Raw genomic sequence first — 18,223 nt, forward strand, 5'->3', positions numbered from 1 at the left:
GGGCTGACTCTCGGGCTTCCTTGCCAACCGTGTTCCCTCATATCGCCGGCTCCTCTCTCCGGCTGCCTCTGCTCTCCTCGCTGCCTCCACCTGTTCCCATGGGAGGCGATCCCTTCCCGCCAGGATCTCCTCCCATGTATAGCAACCCTTGCCATATATCGTCCCATGTCCAATCCTCATTGCGCCGCTGTTGCTGCCTTTGTTGCTTCTCCTGTGGCTCCTGCCTGTTGACACGCCGCTTGGTCCCGTTGCGGTGGGTGATTCTGTAACGGTTCTCTTTTGGTGAAGGAGAGTCGGACCAAAATGCGGCGTGTAGATTGCGATCCATGTTTAATCAACAAACGTAAAACACGAATCAATACAAAAACTACAAAAAAACAACAAACGTGGAAACGTAAAGAAAACCGAAACAGCCCTATCTGGTGAAAACACAGAGACAGGAACAATCACCCACAAACACACAGTGAAACCCAGGCTACCTAAATATGGTTCCCAATCAGAGACAATGACTAACACCTGCCTCTGATTGAGAACCATATCAGGCCAGACATAGAAATAGACAAACTAGACATGAAACATAGAATGCCCACTCAGCTCACACCCTGACCAACCAAAACATAGAAATATACAAAGTAAACTATGGTCAGGGTGTGACATTTACACGTTAAGTTTCAGAAAATAAACGCAGTTGACAGTGAGAGGACGTATCTTTTTTTTGCTGAGTTTATTTCTTTCTTAGTTTTTTGAATATATTTGACGTTCACATTTTTTGATTTGCCCTGTTGTTTTTCAGTTACATCAGTGTAACTCATTTCATTCAATTTTATAACTTGTTACTTCACTGTTATTCCTCTCTTTCAGAGTTCACAATCATAGACTGTGGCTTCATTTGCAGAAGTGCGACACCCTTTCCTTGTTGCTTTTGCACGGCAACAATAAACAACAGAGCACGGTTTCTGAACACCTGACATACCATCAGCATCCAGTGGTCCCTCAAAAGCACCCAGAGGCCCTTAAACAGTGGCCAGTGGCCCCTCAAGAGCACCCAGAGGCCCTTAAACAGTCCACAGAGAGACTGTGTTATGTGTTATGTTATGTTGTTTAGTAAAGCTGATGTAGAAGTCAGCAGAGTCTCTAATCTCTTTACTGGAGCTGGTTTAACTGCATGTACAAAGCACATTCAGCTTGTCAGTATGTCTATGTGGTATAGTCTGTCTCCATTCTCATGAGGTAAGTAAATTGCATTATAAATCAGGGTAGGTAGTAACTGTATATATATGCTCAATGAAATAATATAATTACAAAGTTATAACACAATTTTAACAGTACATGACATACATAACAAGCCTGTTGTTCGGTGCAACAATGTCAGTAGTGGCATGCCCTGGCCATAGAGAGGTTTTATTCTCTATTTTGGTTAGGCCAGGGTGTGACTAGAGTGGGCATTCTAGTTTCTTTATTTCTTTGGTTTCTATTTGTTTTTTTGCAGAGTGTGGTTCCCAATCAGAGGCAGCTGTTTATCGTTGTCTCTGATTGGGGATCACATATAAGTTGTCATTCTCCTTTTGGTGTTTGTTGGATCTTGTTTTTTGTTAGCTCTGTGAAGCCTGCAGAACGTGACGTTCATTATTCTTTTGTTGTTGTGTTTGGTGTTCTGAGTAAACAAAGAATCATGAACACTTACCACGCTGCACCTTGGTCTCCTTCTGACGACAAACGTTACAAGTAGCTTGTCTCAAATATAGCATGAGGCAAAAGTGTTAATGTGCTGGTACCACTTTATATAATATTTCTTATGATCCTCAAAAACGAAATACGTTCGTATTCAACGTGTGCCGTGCACGAACGTGTGTGTTTGTATTCAGTGCGTGACTGTCAAACCTCCGCCCACATTGAGCCCGGCCCTGAACTGCACACTGCAGTCAGGGGTACATGTATCTTTCTGTGTGTGTACAGTACTCAATGCCACTACTACTATTATGAGCAGTATTCTTTTCATTGGGGGACTGGAGCTGCGATGAAGATCTCTTCTGTTGATATTTGATTGATTTCGTCCTTTGCTGCCATCGCCCCTTCAACCCCTCCACCTCTCGTTCTGTGACAGCATTATGAATGCGAAAGCCCCCCTCCTCCAGAGAGATATCAGAGAGCCTCACAGCGCCAACCAAAATAATCAAGTCATTTTCATAATGAACCTTTGAAAGAAAAAGCACCATATACCTTCTTGGGTCAGAGGAGATAAAAATGGCCAGTCTCCTTTACAACATTTGTATAATATTTTAGTGTGAGCCAGCTGGTTCGTCTTGGCTCGATGGAGTGCTGGTTATTTGCCATCAAATCACTCAATACCTCTCCATAGCTCTTACACCTAAAGGACACATTTGACCTTCATCTACACTGATTGTTTCAGCTTCATCATCTACCTTAGCCAGCCAGATGAGTCACCTAGAACTGGGATTTACCCCAAATGGCACCCTATCCCCTGTATTCGGCTCTGGTCCAAAGTAGTGCGCTATGAAGGCAATCAAATGCGATTTGGGATGGAGACCTGGGCTTGGGGTAGCAAGCTCACGGGAAGGGAGGGGCCAGGAGATGACGGATGGCCCATTACACCAGTCACGCACGCGACTGCAATACTCATCGGGAGGAGAAAGCAAGGGAGAAACCCCTAGCCAATTAATTGCGACCACTCAACTTTTTACATGTGGCTGATTACTGAGAGGGAACGAGGTTGTAATCCAGGAAAGCTATGTCAGCTTGGTGGCGGTAGAATCCACTGTGACAAGTGAAATTATTAATACGTTTTTTTTTTACCCCCACAACCCCCCACCCTGCTCCTTGTTATTCATGGGAAGTGGTTAAGAGATATTGCATTACAATCACAGCAGCATAGTACTACCTATTGCAGAATAGTACTACAGTATAGCAGAGCCAGTGTGGACCGGGGCTTGGCCTGTCTCCCCTTCTTACAGGAGGGTTCACGATCGTGTGCTCGATGAAGACGTACTCAAGGAAAATACGGTCAGATTTCCAGACCAGGTGGTGCTTCCTGTTCCTCTGACCGTGTGCAAAGTCCATCCATGACTCAAGGTTGCTCTGACTGGGAATCAGAGGTGGGAGTCAGCACAAGACAAGGTACATACCGTATGTATAAAAGCCTGTTGATAACACTGGCTAGAAACAATGGCAACAGACACTGTCCTTCTCTGGCCGATGTTCCATTGTTTGTGATTAATTGATCAACAGATAGGATCAATAATGAGAGACCTGTACCTCCCTCTCTGTCTTCTTCTTCTTCTTCTCTCTGCCTCTTTCTCTCTCCCTACTGTTGTAAGCTAGTATGATGTTTACCAGAAGCTATAAGTGCAGTGTAACACTTGGCCACGCAAGTGGTGTTATGAATTACCCTATGTGTATAAAAGCGTGTCACGTTGGAGCAAAACACCCATCATTTCAAATCGCCATACACCCGTCGTAGGCCTCGTTCGTAAGTTGCCGCAAATCAAACTACAGTACATTAGGCCATTATACATGTGATTGCTGAATATATATGGCTCTGCAATGTTGACTCGCTTTCAAATGAGAGTTGTTGATCATCGACAGTCAAGATTCAAATAGATGTAAAAAATATTGCCTATAGCGTGCACTTTGAGTACACTTTTCCAATATCTCCAGCTCGTGGATATGATCCCACCTCACATGGGACGTCTTTAAAATTGCATTACGCAAGTAGATATTAAATAATGCATAAGGTTTCGTATTTATATGATATGGGTGTATTGACAGCAGCAGTCTATGTGGGTCCCTTCAAGAGGAAGCTCTGTTTAAAAGCCAGTCTTAATCAAAGAGGCTCATTCATCTTAGCTGGGATGTTATGGCTGGCCCAGTGGTGATCTATACACATTAGTGTCAGCTCATGTGGGTGGTGTGCTCCTAACCAGAAGACATGTCAATACTTCTGTATTCATACGTAGAAAAAAAGCATAGCAATATAGCAATCTGTTTGATATTGTATTATTGCATTAATAATGTCAATAGATGTACAATTCTATACTATAAAAATGAAGTATAATTTTGCTACAGTACAGAGAATCTTAATATATACATAACAATTAAAAGCATTCCACCACCCACATAAACAATAACAATCACAAATGCAAATTCTCAGCTGATGTCAACTATAGGTAGCATAGTGAGTTACCAGTCGATATCTATAGATGTCTATATCATATACCCAGCTTATGGATGTTGCATAAGATAGTCTTTAATAACCCTATACTGACGTTCAGTACTATTGAAAATCCAATATACTGTTATCGCCCAGGTTTTTACCCTACTACAGTAGCTCAGGCCTACTGCCAATTTGTTGCCATGGACATGGGCAGATTGGAGTGGTATAAAATGGATTGATGGTCTGACAGTAGTGATTGTGGATTCTGTCCGTGGCTGTGTGATTTAAGAATGTAAAGTCCTTCTGGGCCGTGTTTCTGAGGCAGAGCACCTCCAGAGTGCAGCACCTGGCACCAGTGCTACATTCGGTGTTCCACCCAACATCCCTGCATCCCTGCACAGAGGTAGGTCATCATTGTAAATAAGAGTGTGTTCTTAACGGACTTGCCTAGTTAAATAAAGGTGAACTAAAAATAAACAGAGAAGGGATCCCTAACTCATGGAGCACCCTGCCCTGAACCACGTCCTCCTCCTGCCCAATCCTCCACTCTGTTCCTCTGTCTCTCTCAACCCTATCACAACCTCTAGATGTCTTTCTCACCGTGGTCTCTCCATCTCTCTCTACCAAGACTCAGCCCATCTCTTTCTCTAGGCAACGTGCATGTACTATTATTCTTTGGGGAATTGATGATGTCTTGTGCTTCCCGAGATACACAGAATAATATGTTGCACTACCTTTTAAAGAAAAGCAGCATGTACTGTACATTCAACATATGCATATGCATGTATGTTTCCATTACTAAGGATTAATGAATGGATGTACAGTGTATTTCCATGGACAGTCGTGAATAAAACAACAACAAAGCAACAAAGTTTAACTGGAGTAACACAACACACATATCTCAGGCAATATCTGCAGTAGTGAGTTTGAAACTAGGAATCCTCCATAGGGTAGCATAATTGTTGCCTTACTGGTGGGGTTACTGAGGAAAACTTTGAGCTGATTGAGACTTAATGACTCCCAATTTAGGTTAAATTAGCTAACTAAGAAATGTAGAATACAGTACTCATTTGGTTCGTCTGTGGGGAATAGGCAAGGACAAGCTGAATTAATCAGTGACATTCTCCATTGTAACCTCATTAGGGACAAGGAGTGTAGATTTCTGCTAAGTCACCTTCACATGGAGAGAGGGAAGAATTGCTCCTAAGATGCTCTGTTAATTTACTACTACAAAAAATACTAGCTGCCGGCTAAATTTAGATTTAAAAAAAAACATTTTTATAAATAATGATTAGAACAGAGATGGTGAAATTAGAACATGAATCAAATGACAAAGCTACGTCCTTTAATATGTCTTATACTTAGGTAGACAGTAGGCCTTTAGTAGTCAGGTAGAGACAGAAATAGATCATTTGAGCATAATAAAAGGCTCAGTTGCTCAAGTCCTCCTGGAATTCACTGACAGTTTACTGATCCCCTTGAATCTATTTCAAAATATGAATAACAGATCTGTAATTCCTTGTATTATATTCTTCTGGCTAAGCTCCTTGCAATATAATATTTGAAATCATATGGCCTAAAGAAATGTTTGTTTTGTAACATTAGAATATTAGCATAATATTAGCATAATAGCATAATATAGCATAATTCAAGGGAACATCTTGACGGATGTGTATTGCATTTATGTGCTGAAAATAAAGCATTACTATAAGTATAAAGGATATGATGATGCATTTGAAACATAGCTTGACCTTTATCACTGTTCAAACAGGATGTGCTGCAGTCACAGCTTAAGGTATTAGAGGTTTTAAATGTCAAAGCATTACCTCTGTTTGTCATGCTGCAGACCACATGGAGATTTGTGTTTGAACAAGTGCACACGCATATATCAACACAAACCGTTGTGACGTACTGTACAGTATGCTTGGCAAGGCCAACCACCCCCTTGACAGTGACTGTCATCTTTCATAGAACTCCACAACAAAGGAGAGCAATCCGTAATTCAGTGGGTAAATGTGTATACACTCTCTCTCTCTTTCTTTCTCTTTCTGTGTGTCTGGGGGTGTTGATGAATAGTGGTGATTAGTTGTGAGAGGCAATGTGAGAGCAGTTTGCAGGATTACAAGCCATCACAAGGATGGAAGACAATCACTGAGGCAGAAAATAACTTTCATAAAGAGTCTACATTTAAATAATACACACCACATACAAACAAGACCTGATAGGCCCAGGGTGCTGTAATGGGTTACGTAAAAATAATTTCAACATGGACAGCTGAGGAACAAATTAAACCCCAATGCTGGTTCCCAACAAGAAATATAAAACCGAAAAAATCATTGCCATGTTTCAAATCAAAACCAGCAGTCACTGGTGATATCAGCGTGTCAGTGTGATATCATTCAAAATTCCACAGCTGAAACTAAATAACACTGTCTATAGAAAGTTTATGGAAGAAAAACTGAGCATTGTTAAATAAGTAAATAAGATGTACTATAATAACTGCATGTTTACAACTACATTGGTTGGCTTGACTGTCATCTGAATGCGGTGTACCTAAGAAACGCCTAACTTATGCAAGGCTTGCGGTCATTCAAATCAAGTTTTATTTGTCACATGCTTTGTAAACAGCAGATGTCGATGAACAGTGAGGGACCCTCCCCAACAATGCAGAGAGAAAGACAATAGAGAAATAATAGAAAAGTAAATAAAGTAATAAGAAAAGTAATAATAAATACACGAGTAAAGATGACTTGGCAATACACACAGATGTTGTGACTTGACTTTCATTATAGTTTTTCTCCATTGCTAAAACACTAAAACCCATTGGCTGTACAAAGTTCTCAGTTGCCTGGACTCATTTAGCTAATTATGCAGTCTGTTGTCAATACCTTAAACCATTTCACATGGTAAAACACAATTTGCAGATCTCACTTAGACTTTTCAGCAAAGCTCTAAACACATGATCATTCTCATAACACACTCTCCACTCTAATGCACATGTCATCCATACTGGTAAACACAAGTGGCAACAATCAAATACAAATAGAGAACATATGTCATTGATTGAACACAACCACTCAAAATTGATTTAACCTGTTTCAAATGCTGCGACACAACCAATATAAGCCAGTTCAGAGAGCAAACAGGTTGTTGAAGGTGGGAAGGAGAAAGTCTGAGAATGGATACTGTAGTACAGTGCATTGTAGGCTGTATACTGTACAATGGACAGATTGTATGGCCCTGAACATTGTGCTTTCCATTTATTACAGTAACAGTACTGACGGCTCAATAGATTTTGACTGGTTGCAGGTTCATATCAACAAAGAACAAGAATTACAGTATCACAGAGACAATGGACAAGTTTGTGAGATGCAGGGTACAGTACTGTAAAAATAGGGGTACAAGGAGGAGGAAGAACAAAAAATAAAATTGCAAAGAGCAAAGCAGAGTAGTAATTTCTGATCAATTTTGAGCTACTATGATAGAACATGTTTTCGTTCATCAAAAGACAATGACAGAAAAATATGAATATTTTTTTAGAATAAAAATGTACTTCTCCCTGAGAATTGTATGTTTTGAACAATGTGTTTTCTATTTTTCGGTGTATTGTTTACTGACTGCTTGAGAGTGTATATCATTTTGATCACTTTGTTTATGATTTGAGAGCAGTGTTTGATTTTGAACATTCGCCTCAAACTGTTTTGAGGCGAATGTTTCATTTTGCAAGAGGAGTCAGAGGTTATGTAAATAGTGCTTGAAGATGAGGTTTTGTGTTTAATGTTTTCAGGAAATGGAGCAAGGTTTCAGAAATTTTGTTTTAGCAATTGAGAAAAACTGTAATCTGATGACTGTTATTTATTTAATCCAATAACTATGTTTTTTAAATGTTTTTTATTTATTTAACCTTTATTTAACTAGGCAAGTCAGTTATGAACATATTCTTATTTTAATTGTTACCCGATTAAATGAATTATGTAACAATTAACCCATTAGGAATTTGGGGCACCACAGAAGAGGTTGTTTAAAGAGTTAACGTCTCCTGAATTAAATTCTATAAGGTATATATCTATTACATCGATAAATAGTCGTCTTATTAATCATTACCTCTTATCATATCATCATTCTGAACAGTCGTAACCTTCTTGGATCTGCAAAAACCCCAGCCTTACCTATGATTCAGTACTACACAAATTGGTTTCATTATTTATTTACTAGATAACTAAATAATAACAGGATAACATGCACACTTTATACATGACACAAAGGTCCCTAGCGGACGTTTAGAAGATGGCGACTTTTTACACAACGACATGAGAGAGAGAGAGAGAGAGAGAGAGAGAGAGAGAGAGAGAAAGACACTTACCGTTTATATATTTCAGAACTATCCTCATAGTAGTCAAATAGTTTGCACACAAACCGCCACCCATTTGGAATAAGAAATCATGAATGTATTTACGTGTGAATGCCTTTGTTTACTGTTCATCTCTGTCGGGAACCAGCCCTCCTTAAGAAGGTTGTTGGCCTTTCAGCGGCAAGATTGTATGGCTCTGATTGTCCGAAAGGTGTCATCCCTTTCCCGTCTTCTACTGTTGTTCACTCTGGAAGAAAGCTAGCCAGCGGTGTCGACGGTTCCCATTATGTGATGAGCGTAGTAGAATAGTCTCACTTAGATGAGCTTTTCTAGATATTTGACTCAAGACAGCTAATCAGCTGTCTCAGTGATTGTCTGAGAGGGGAGTTTGTTTTCCCCCTTGTGTTGGTATTCAGGATTCGGACCACAATGGACATGAGCTGCAGCTCGCCGTCTTTCTGGTCTAAAGGAAGGAGAGTTTATTTCTTCACCTCATGTTGAGGTTCAAAGTTCAAACCACTTCAAACGTGTAGCTCCTGTCTCACGTTTCCTGGTCTCTGAGATTCAGTGTTTAAACCACTTTAGACGTGGGCTGCAATTCCTTGTCTTTCATGGTCTGAAATATTAACTCTCAGCCAGTCCTTTTAAGCACTCTGATCAAAAAGGACGGTTCCATCAGGCTGAAACGCTCTTCTGACCTCACTCGGGGCATGGCTACTTACTATGCACAAAGTTATGTTGAACTATTTTCTCTTATGGTTCCTAAAATCATGTCCCTATCTTAACAATAATACTTAGATCATTTTTCATATTACATGCACAATGTATTGGATGGAAACTTTCCAAGTTACCGTATTTCATCCATACCATTTTTAATGGCATCACAAAATAAAAACCAATATGGCATTCTTCTCCTACCTTAATTTACAACAGAGTGTGGAGGTGTTCCCCCACACCAGGGTTCCCTCCTCCCCTCTCCTGTTGGTGAGAGAAGGTCTGGTTACTGTCAGCCATTGCCAAGCTGATCTGACCCATTCTGATCCTCACAGGCCAGTCATGACACAGAATACATGTGCTGAGTCGATGTGTAGGGGTACAAGGTAATTGAGGTAGATACACAATTATACAAAAGTATGTGGACACCCCTTCAAATTAGTGGATTAAGCTATTTCATCCGCAACCGTTGCCTACTGGTGTATAAAATAGAGCAAACAGCCATGCAATCTCCACAGACAATCATTGGCAGTAGAATGGCCTTACTGAAGAGCTCAGTGACTTTCAACGTGGCACTGTCATAGAATGTCACCTTCACAAAAAATCAGTTCGTTAAATTTCTGCCCTGCTAGAGCTGGCAATTGTAAGTGCTGTTATTGTGAAGTGGAAACGTCTTGGAGCAACAATGGCTCAGCCGTGAAGTGGTCGGCCACACAAGCTCACAGAAGGGGACCACAGAGTGCTGAAGCACGTAGCACTTAAAAATCGTCTGTCCTCGGTTGTAACGACTTCCAAACTGCCTCTGTATGCAATGTCAGCACAATAACTGTTTGTCGGGAGCTTCATGAAATGGGTTTCCATGACCGAGTAGCCACACACAAGCCTAAGATCACCATGCACAATGCCAAGCTTCAGCTGGACTGGCATTGTCCAATGGACTAATTTAGGTTTGGCGGATGCCAGGAGAACGCTACCTGCCCCAATGCATAGTGCCAAATGTAGAGTTTGGTGGAGGAGGAATAATGATCTCGGGCTGTTTTTCATGGTTCGGGTTAGGCCCCATAGTTCCAGTGACAGGACATTTTAATGCTACAGCATACAATGACATTCTAGACGATTCTGTGCTTCCAACATCGTGGCAACAGTTTGGGGAAGGCCCTTTCTTGTTTTTGCATGACAATGACCCCATGCACAAAGCGAGGTCCATACAGAAAGGGTTTGTTGAGATCGTTGTGGTTTAACTTGACTGGCCTGCACAGAGCCCTGACCTCAACCCCATCGAACACCTTTGGGATGAATTGGAACGTCGACTGCGAGCCAGGCCTAATCACCCAACATCAGTGCCTGACCTCACTAATGCTCTTGTGGCTGATTTGGATGCAAGTCCCTTCAGCAATGTTCAAACATCTAGTGGACAGCCTTCCCAGAAGAATGGAGGCTGTTATAGCAGTTAAGGGGGGACCAACTCCATATTAATGCCCATGATTTTGGAATGAGGTGTTTGAAGAGCTGGTGTCCGCATACTTTTGGTCATGGAGTGTATGTACACATAACTAGGAATAAAGGGACAGATAATAAACAGTAGAAGCAGCATATGTGATGAGTCAAAAACGTTTGTGCAAAAAGGGTCAATGCAGATAGTCTGGGTAGCTATTTGGTTAACTATTTAGCAGTCTTATGGCTTGGGGGTAGAAGCTGTTCAGGGTTCTTTTGGTTCCAGACATGGTGCATCAGTACCGCTTGCCGTGAAGAGAGAAAAGTCCATGACTTGGGTGGCTGGAGTCTTTGACAATTTTCAGGGCCTTCCTCTGACACCGCCTGGGATTGAGGTCCTGGATGGTAGGGAGCTCGGCCCCACTTATGTACTGGACTCTACGCACTACCCCCTGTAGCCTTGGATGTCAAGCAGTGTCCATACCAAGTGGTGACGTAGCCAGTCAATACGCTCTCAACGGTGCAGATGTAGAACCTTTTGAAGATCTGAGGTTCTGAGCGCCCATGAGAAATCTTTTCAACCTCCTGAGAGGCAAGAGGCATTGTCATGACTGTATTGGTGTGTGTGGACCATGATAGATCCTTAGTGGACACCGAGGAACTTGAAGCTCTCAAACCAAGCTCTTCATCCAATGCAGATCTGCATGCAGCAAAACCTACTGTACTACGATATGGTTTCTTTCTTTCTAGAGTAATTGGAGAACTTCCTTTACTAGCTTTGTTGGTGACTTAATTTCCTCCATGACGTTATTATGATTATTTATTTGAGGTATGCCATATATGACTTCATTGCCATGATGGATGTCTTGCTGCACTTTCAATGCCGTGGTTGTTTTTATGTGCACTTTGGAGAATGCATCACCATAATTAGATAATTTCTCTTATAAGTGAGCTGAATGAAAAGTCATTAGTGTGAAGCAACGCAGGCTGGAGGATTGTGTTACACTCTTTCACAACACCATTCATCAGAAAGCGTCACAAACTCAATTCATTAGTGTTTTATGACGTGGTGTGACTGGCATTGAGTGAAGGGAGAGTTAGTTAACATTAGCCTATAGGTATTACATTGCATATTTGATCATATTGCAGCAACCAGGGTGGTTTCAGCGATTAAGCTTCCACTTCATCCACTTGTCTTGAGATGTTTTCCTTTCACTCATAATAACAGCAGTGTGCATGTAACCATCCCATCCCACAGACCTGGTGGATTTTTAAAGAAAACACTTGGCACATATTTAAAGGCAAGTGGTATGGTCAATCACTGAGGAGAGCAATAGTGAATCCGTTCTCCAAGGAGAGGGCACACTTCACAGTGCACAAGGGAACAAACATGACTATATTAGGCAACAGTTTTGTCAATGTGTCTTTTGATTGTATGTAGCCTAGTGGAGGTAGTTGCATCTAGCGTCATGCAAGGATGCAGGGTTCATAGGGGTGGCTTCCAGGTTATTCTAGGCGTCTCCCTCCCTGTATAGGCCTCTTTCCATGTATCCTGGCCAGGGACTCTACAGTGTCAAGTGACTGTCGCTGTCCACGCTGTCCTGGTGCTGAAAATAGGAATTCCGATTATATCGCTGAATCGCCTCAATAGTGCTGAATTGCTTGTTTGTTTATTTACTGCCAATGAATCCCAACAGATAAAAGTGAGCTATAGGTAGCCTGCTGTAACCCGATGGTATCATTGACAGTATTGTTCCAGATTGTGTGGCAGGTGTAAACAAGTGTTGTACTGAGAGGCAATCCAGCGTTGTCTTTACTTTACTTTGCTCCTATAAATCGCTCTGGATAAGAGCGTCTGCTAAATGACTAAAATGTAAATATAAACTTCCTGAGGTGAAAAAATAACTTCCTCAGCAAACTCCCCATGACTTTGAAAGGCTTTGAAGGACATGCTGTCTCCCCCTCTCACGAGGAGAATTCATTAGCTAGTATTAAATATGAGCAAGACTATGTGATTTATCAAATACACCCATGTATAAAATACACCTAGCATAGCCTAGGCTACTAGCTATTTAGCGTTAAGCGCAACAGTATGGTTCTCATTCATGGGGTATTGGGAGTGATTTCAGGAAGTGCATGTGGCCATTGTGCCACCAGTGAATATTTCACGACTCTTATGGCTATTGCGCGTGTTCCTAAAATAACCCACCATCAGCATTTCTCCGTCTTCCCCCTTCAACCAGCACATGGTTACAGTCAAGTAGGCGGCACCAATAGTGTAGTTAGAACTAGGTATGCAAGCACATCAGACAGCCGCAGGTTGCTGCTATTGCAGCAGGAGCAATAGGACTAGTCACGGATCTGAGGTTAATAAGTGGGAGGAATGGCTTGAGATTAAACAACAACAACAAAAAGCAACGAGAGATGAGCAATATCTGACAGTCTTGTTGGAAATTGCTGCAGTGCTCTTTTCCCAGGTGTAGTGTATTATCATACAGATGAACTAAACTGGGCAACGGAGTCTCATGTCACATGTGCTTCATAGGAAGAAACGGGGCATCTGCAAGCTGGATCTGGAGGAGGATGCTGCGGCAAATGATACACAGAGGGCTCAAAGCTTCTTTCTACTGGCTGGGCTTATTTGTTAGTAGGCATCCGGTTTTTTTCCTCACCGTTCCCGCAGTCTTAACCATCATTTTCGGGTCTACAGTCCTGAGCAGATTCAAGCCCGAAACGGACCTCGAGATACTGGTTGCCCCGACCCACAGTTTTGCTAAAGTAGAGCGGAGTCTTGCGAACAGCCTTTTCCCCATCGACCAGTCTAAAAACAAGCTGTATTCCGACCTGCACACCCCCGGCAGATATGGCAGACTGATTCTACTGGCCAAGTCTGGGGGAAATATATTGGAGCTCGCCGACCAGGTCCTGCAGGTTCACAAGCAGGTGTTGGATTTGAGTGTTAATTACAAGGGATTCAATTACACTTTCGCTCATCTCTGTGTCCTGAGCCATCAGGATAAGCGATGCATCTTGGATGATATAATTACGATATTCGAAGATATCCGTTTAGCTATTCTGTCGAATTATACTTTCTCGAAGGTGCCCGTGAGCTATCCAAATACAACCTTAAAGGTAAGAAGGCGAGAATTCTGTTTTATTATAGTAAAATGATAGGCTACAATGTTTCTGTTGGCCGCAAGCATCAATTACCGATTTGAGTGTCAGAGAACGTGACTGACACGCTGTGTTATTTAAAAAAAGAACGAATTACTTGGATTAGCAGTGGGACAATGTTTCTGTAATGAGACCATAACCCACTGTCTGAAACCTGCAATAATTTCTCAATGAACGCAATAGTTGTATTCACTAAGCCTATTATGTAGGTTGCTGATGTCTTCATATCAGGCAGTCAAGGCAAGGAAACACTCAGAATAGATTGATTGAATTGCCGGTGTGTAGGCTAATTGTTAGCTGCAGGTTGTGAATTGGCGGCACAGCCCTGCACTGCTCCAGTATACAGGGAATATCCCCCTTCCTATTCTGATGCAGTGTCTTTCTCCCTCTCCTGCACATATATAATGACATAGCTGATAGACTAGTAAGGGCCTGCATCCCGTCTTCCCCTGTAAAATATTGTTATGCCTCCTAAATGTATGCTGTGATTGCAGCCCTCTGCAGATGTATTGCTAGGCTGCTAGGCTACCTATGCCCATGTCATTTTAAACAGTAGGTTATAAATTAGGTTTATATTTTAATCAGCTGTTACACAGTTACAACAGGTAGCCTAATTTTACAACAGGTGACCAGATCTGTTGCTAGTAACATGGCACATTGAGCCCATTAGATTAATGAGTGTAGATAGAGCCTTAGGTAATAATCTACCCTGAGTGAGACTATTATGCTGGGTAACATGAGTAGCCTAGTCACCGAGTGGAAAACTGTACTGTACAAAATAATGCCTTTGCTACACAGAGCATCTTAAATTGCAAGGCACATGTCTAGCTACTGTGTCTCCTCCAATATGAGCATTTCTAGTGTGAGCTAGCTAATTCTCCTGCACCAGGCCTAGCTGTGTAATGCACTTGGGCCTGCACTGTTAATTCATACTGGGCTGTCCCTAAATCACTTCTAGACAGCACATCCTACTACCGTTCATTCCTCTGCATCCAAGGCCACGGTCTCCACGCATTACTATTGCAGCTAGTTGCCTGTTTCCCCATATGTCTCTGGCCCTTGTCCTCCCATTGCCACCAACCCTTTTCACCTCATCTGGGTAAAAGGCTTCCGTTTTAAGGTTGGAATATACTGACCATGTACTGACCTTCTTTTCCACCCCTCTTTGGCAGATACTTCCATGCGTTGTCTGGTTATCGTCTGCATCATTGATACTCCCCGTCTGTCTGAGCTGAATGTCTTGACACATTTGTTGCTCTTCATTCAGTGCTGTGATGTCAGCTGGGGGCTTTATTCATGTGCTTACTAGTCTGATGCTAAACCAAGCCATGGCACTGCACTATGAACGTTTACATCTCTGGTTGGTATGTCAGACTTTCATGTCGTCTGCTTGTTAGAGGAGTCTTTGTGGTGTGGGGTTGGCTATAAATGTTCAGGTCCACTGTTTTGAGAAGTTCTTACTGATTACTCCATCTACATGATCATGATAGGGAATGAATGGCAATAATACCAGGAAATTCCCTGTTCTGCTGACAGTGCAAGTGGTATTTAATTACAATACCCCATGGAATCATTCATTTTCTGACGTTAGAGTTGTACAATCGACATCAAGTATTGTATTGAAGAGATCCAGGATTGTCTGTACAGTACAGTAGGCTGCAGATTACAAATAGTGATCAAATCAGACCAGCTAGGGCCCTTGTCCGAAATGAACAAACAATGCTCTATTAAATTAGCATAATTCCACAATTGGCTGACAAGTTAACTGTTCCCCCACTTGTCTAGGAGATCCATCTTCTCTGGAGGACAGTTAAGTGGTGTCCTGTATTTCATCTCCACATATCAGTCACCTTCTGGGGGAATGAATATCACGGCATCCCTATACTAGCGGCGTGCTGAACTGATAGGACAAAATATGCCTTTCTAAAAACAACTCGGCAGCCAGTGATTGGTTTAACGTATGTCTTATTCAACAGTGTTTTAGGAATCATACAGTACAGTGCATGTGCTCTGATTCTGTAGTAGCTGTACTAACCAGACTTTTTCAGGCATGATTCCCAGATACACAATTTACTATAGTATAAATGATGGGAATAGTTTATCATAGTGCAATTTTACTATTGCTTAGTAAATATGATATTACACATTATTTATTTTACCGTAAAATGTATTCAATGTGTCATCTCTCCTGCAGGGAATTCATGCATTATGTAATGGTTGATTGATGGGTCATAGTGTTTAAATCATTCACAAGATAATCATAATCCAAAAACATAACCGACTATTGTTATTTCAGGTAACAGAAACCAAACAGCGTATCACCAGCTATACTCTGTAGGGACTTGAGATTCATCTGTCAGTGTGTCTGATAGTATCCTGTCTGCTGTGCTCCATATCCCAGGACGGTCGTGTCTCTTTCATCGGCCACCAGCTGGGTGGAGTGGCCTTCTCGCCCAACAGCCGAGACCAGCAGGTGAAGTTTGCCCGTGCCGTCCAGATCACCTACTACCTCCGCAATCATGGCCCCGTGGTTCAGGACGTCATCGCAGAGAAGTGGGAGAACGCCTTCTGCGCCCTCATCACGCGCCTGTCCACGCTCAGTGAGGACCTGCACATCCAGTCTCTCACCTCCTTCAGCCTGTGGAGGGACTTCCACCAGACGGGAGTGCTGGCTAAAGGGGAGGTGTTGGTCAGCATGGTGCTCCTCCTGCTGGCAGCCACCATCTCCAGCTCCATGAGGGACTGCCTGAGGGGGAAGCCCTTCCTGGGTCTACTGGGTGTGCTCACAATAGCCATCGCCAACGTGACTGCAGCTGGCATCTTCTTCATCTCCGACGGGAAGTTTAACTCCACGCTGCTGGGGATCCCCTTCTTTTCCATGGGTGAGTCTGGAGCTGCTTAGTCTTATCAGGGGCAGCCATGTTGCTGATTGGGGAAAAGATTAGGGTAATTGGCTGCTGAGGGCTTCCTCAAAGAGGGCCACCCCTTCCTCCACTGATTGTTTTCAGTTTGTTTTGGTGGGAGTGTGTTGAATTGTGTTTGTGTGTATGTGTGTGTATGTGTATGTGTATAAGTGTATGTGTGTGTATATGTGTGTGTGTTTGTGTGTGCCTGTCTTGCATATATGTGAGTGTATCTAATATCAGTACAACAATGCTCGATATTTCCCAAATAATCATCAGATAAATGTTTTAATCAACTATGAAATCACAATTAAAATGCATTGTATTACGTATGTTACAAAGCACTGCTGTACATCATCTAATGGCTGCAATAAAAAAGCCTGACTATTTATTGTTTGTATGAAAACTTTGAACTGAGTTATGACAATCTTAACAATAACAAATTGCAGGCTACTTATAACATGTATATTTTCTAAATCGATAAACTCTTTATGAAAGTGCCAGCATCTACAAACATCTCCGTCTTAATTGTCCCATTGTCTGTGGAGGGTAATACAAGTTTCCAGGCAGAGTTTTTACTCAAACCATTCTAAGCCACAGTATCACAAGGCGATCTCCTGTGTATATGTGGTTTTCTGCCATATGCAGTAACCTATTTTCCCAGTCTGAAAGGTTCAGAAGTCAGTCAATCCCTGGAGACTAAACTACTCTGACGTAAATAAAGTTTAAGTAAGAAGCAGGAACAGGAGGCAGAGGCATCTGGGTGACCTGCAGGTTGTGTCTCACCAGGGAAAGGGAGGAGGAGAGACAGAGTCAGGGAGGAATGGCGGGAGGATAGACATAGGCAGGGAGGAACTTAATTAAAGAGGCAATCTGCAGTTGCTACAGCCATTTTTTGTATTTATAAATGAATGATATGTCCCCATTTATTCATGAAGAAAATAACTTATTCATGTCTCATGAGCTTAGTTCACCTGTTGTACCCCATCAGAACTCAAAATATAAAATATAATTTACTCCAATGTTAGTTAACAATGTAAATTTAAACAAACACTATGCAGCTTTAAAACATGATTAAAACTAATGTTGATATCGTGGATGGTCAGTCCTTGCATCCATAGCTCAGTCTATGAGTTTGAGAGTGGTTGTAACGGTTTTCTAGTGGTGATGAGAGAGAGTCGGACCAAACTGCAGCGTGTCGATTGCGATCCATGTTTAATATACCAAAGAAACACGAACTTACAAAAAAACAATAAACGAAACCGAAACAGCCTATCTGGTGCAAACTAACAACGAGTACACATAGGACACTAAGGACAATCACCCACGACAAACTCAAAGAATATGGCTGCCTAAATATGGTTCCCAATCAGAGACAACGAACGAGCACCTGCCTCTGATTGAGAACCACTCCAGACAGCCATAGACCTTGCTAGACAACCCACTAAGCTACAATCCCAATACCACCACCAAAAC

The 18,223-nt window shown here is 42.0% G+C and overlaps 1 protein-coding gene across 2 annotated transcripts in view; it reads left to right on the plus strand.

The window, feature by feature from the left end:
- Positions 1-13,124: 13,124 nt before the first annotated feature.
- Positions 13,125-18,223, plus strand: part of LOC112217645 (patched domain-containing protein 1) — a 35,391-nt gene continuing 30,292 nt past the window's right edge. Inside the window, exons 1-2 of one of the 2 annotated variants that reach the window (XM_024378074.2) lie at positions 13,125-13,628; positions 16,246-16,726. In XM_024378074.2, coding sequence (XP_024233842.2) covers positions 13,203-13,628; positions 16,246-16,726 — 907 coding nt within the window. In that variant the 5' untranslated portion in view covers positions 13,125-13,202. Of the gene's footprint in view, positions 13,803-16,245; positions 16,727-18,223 lie in introns of both variants that reach the window. The other variant, XM_024378073.2, reaches the window with a different exon arrangement.

The sequence above is a fragment of the Oncorhynchus tshawytscha genome, linkage group LG18 (genome assembly GCF_018296145.1).
Source record: "Oncorhynchus tshawytscha isolate Ot180627B linkage group LG18, Otsh_v2.0, whole genome shotgun sequence".
In the NCBI taxonomy this organism is placed as follows: Eukaryota; Metazoa; Chordata; class Actinopteri; order Salmoniformes; family Salmonidae; genus Oncorhynchus; species Oncorhynchus tshawytscha.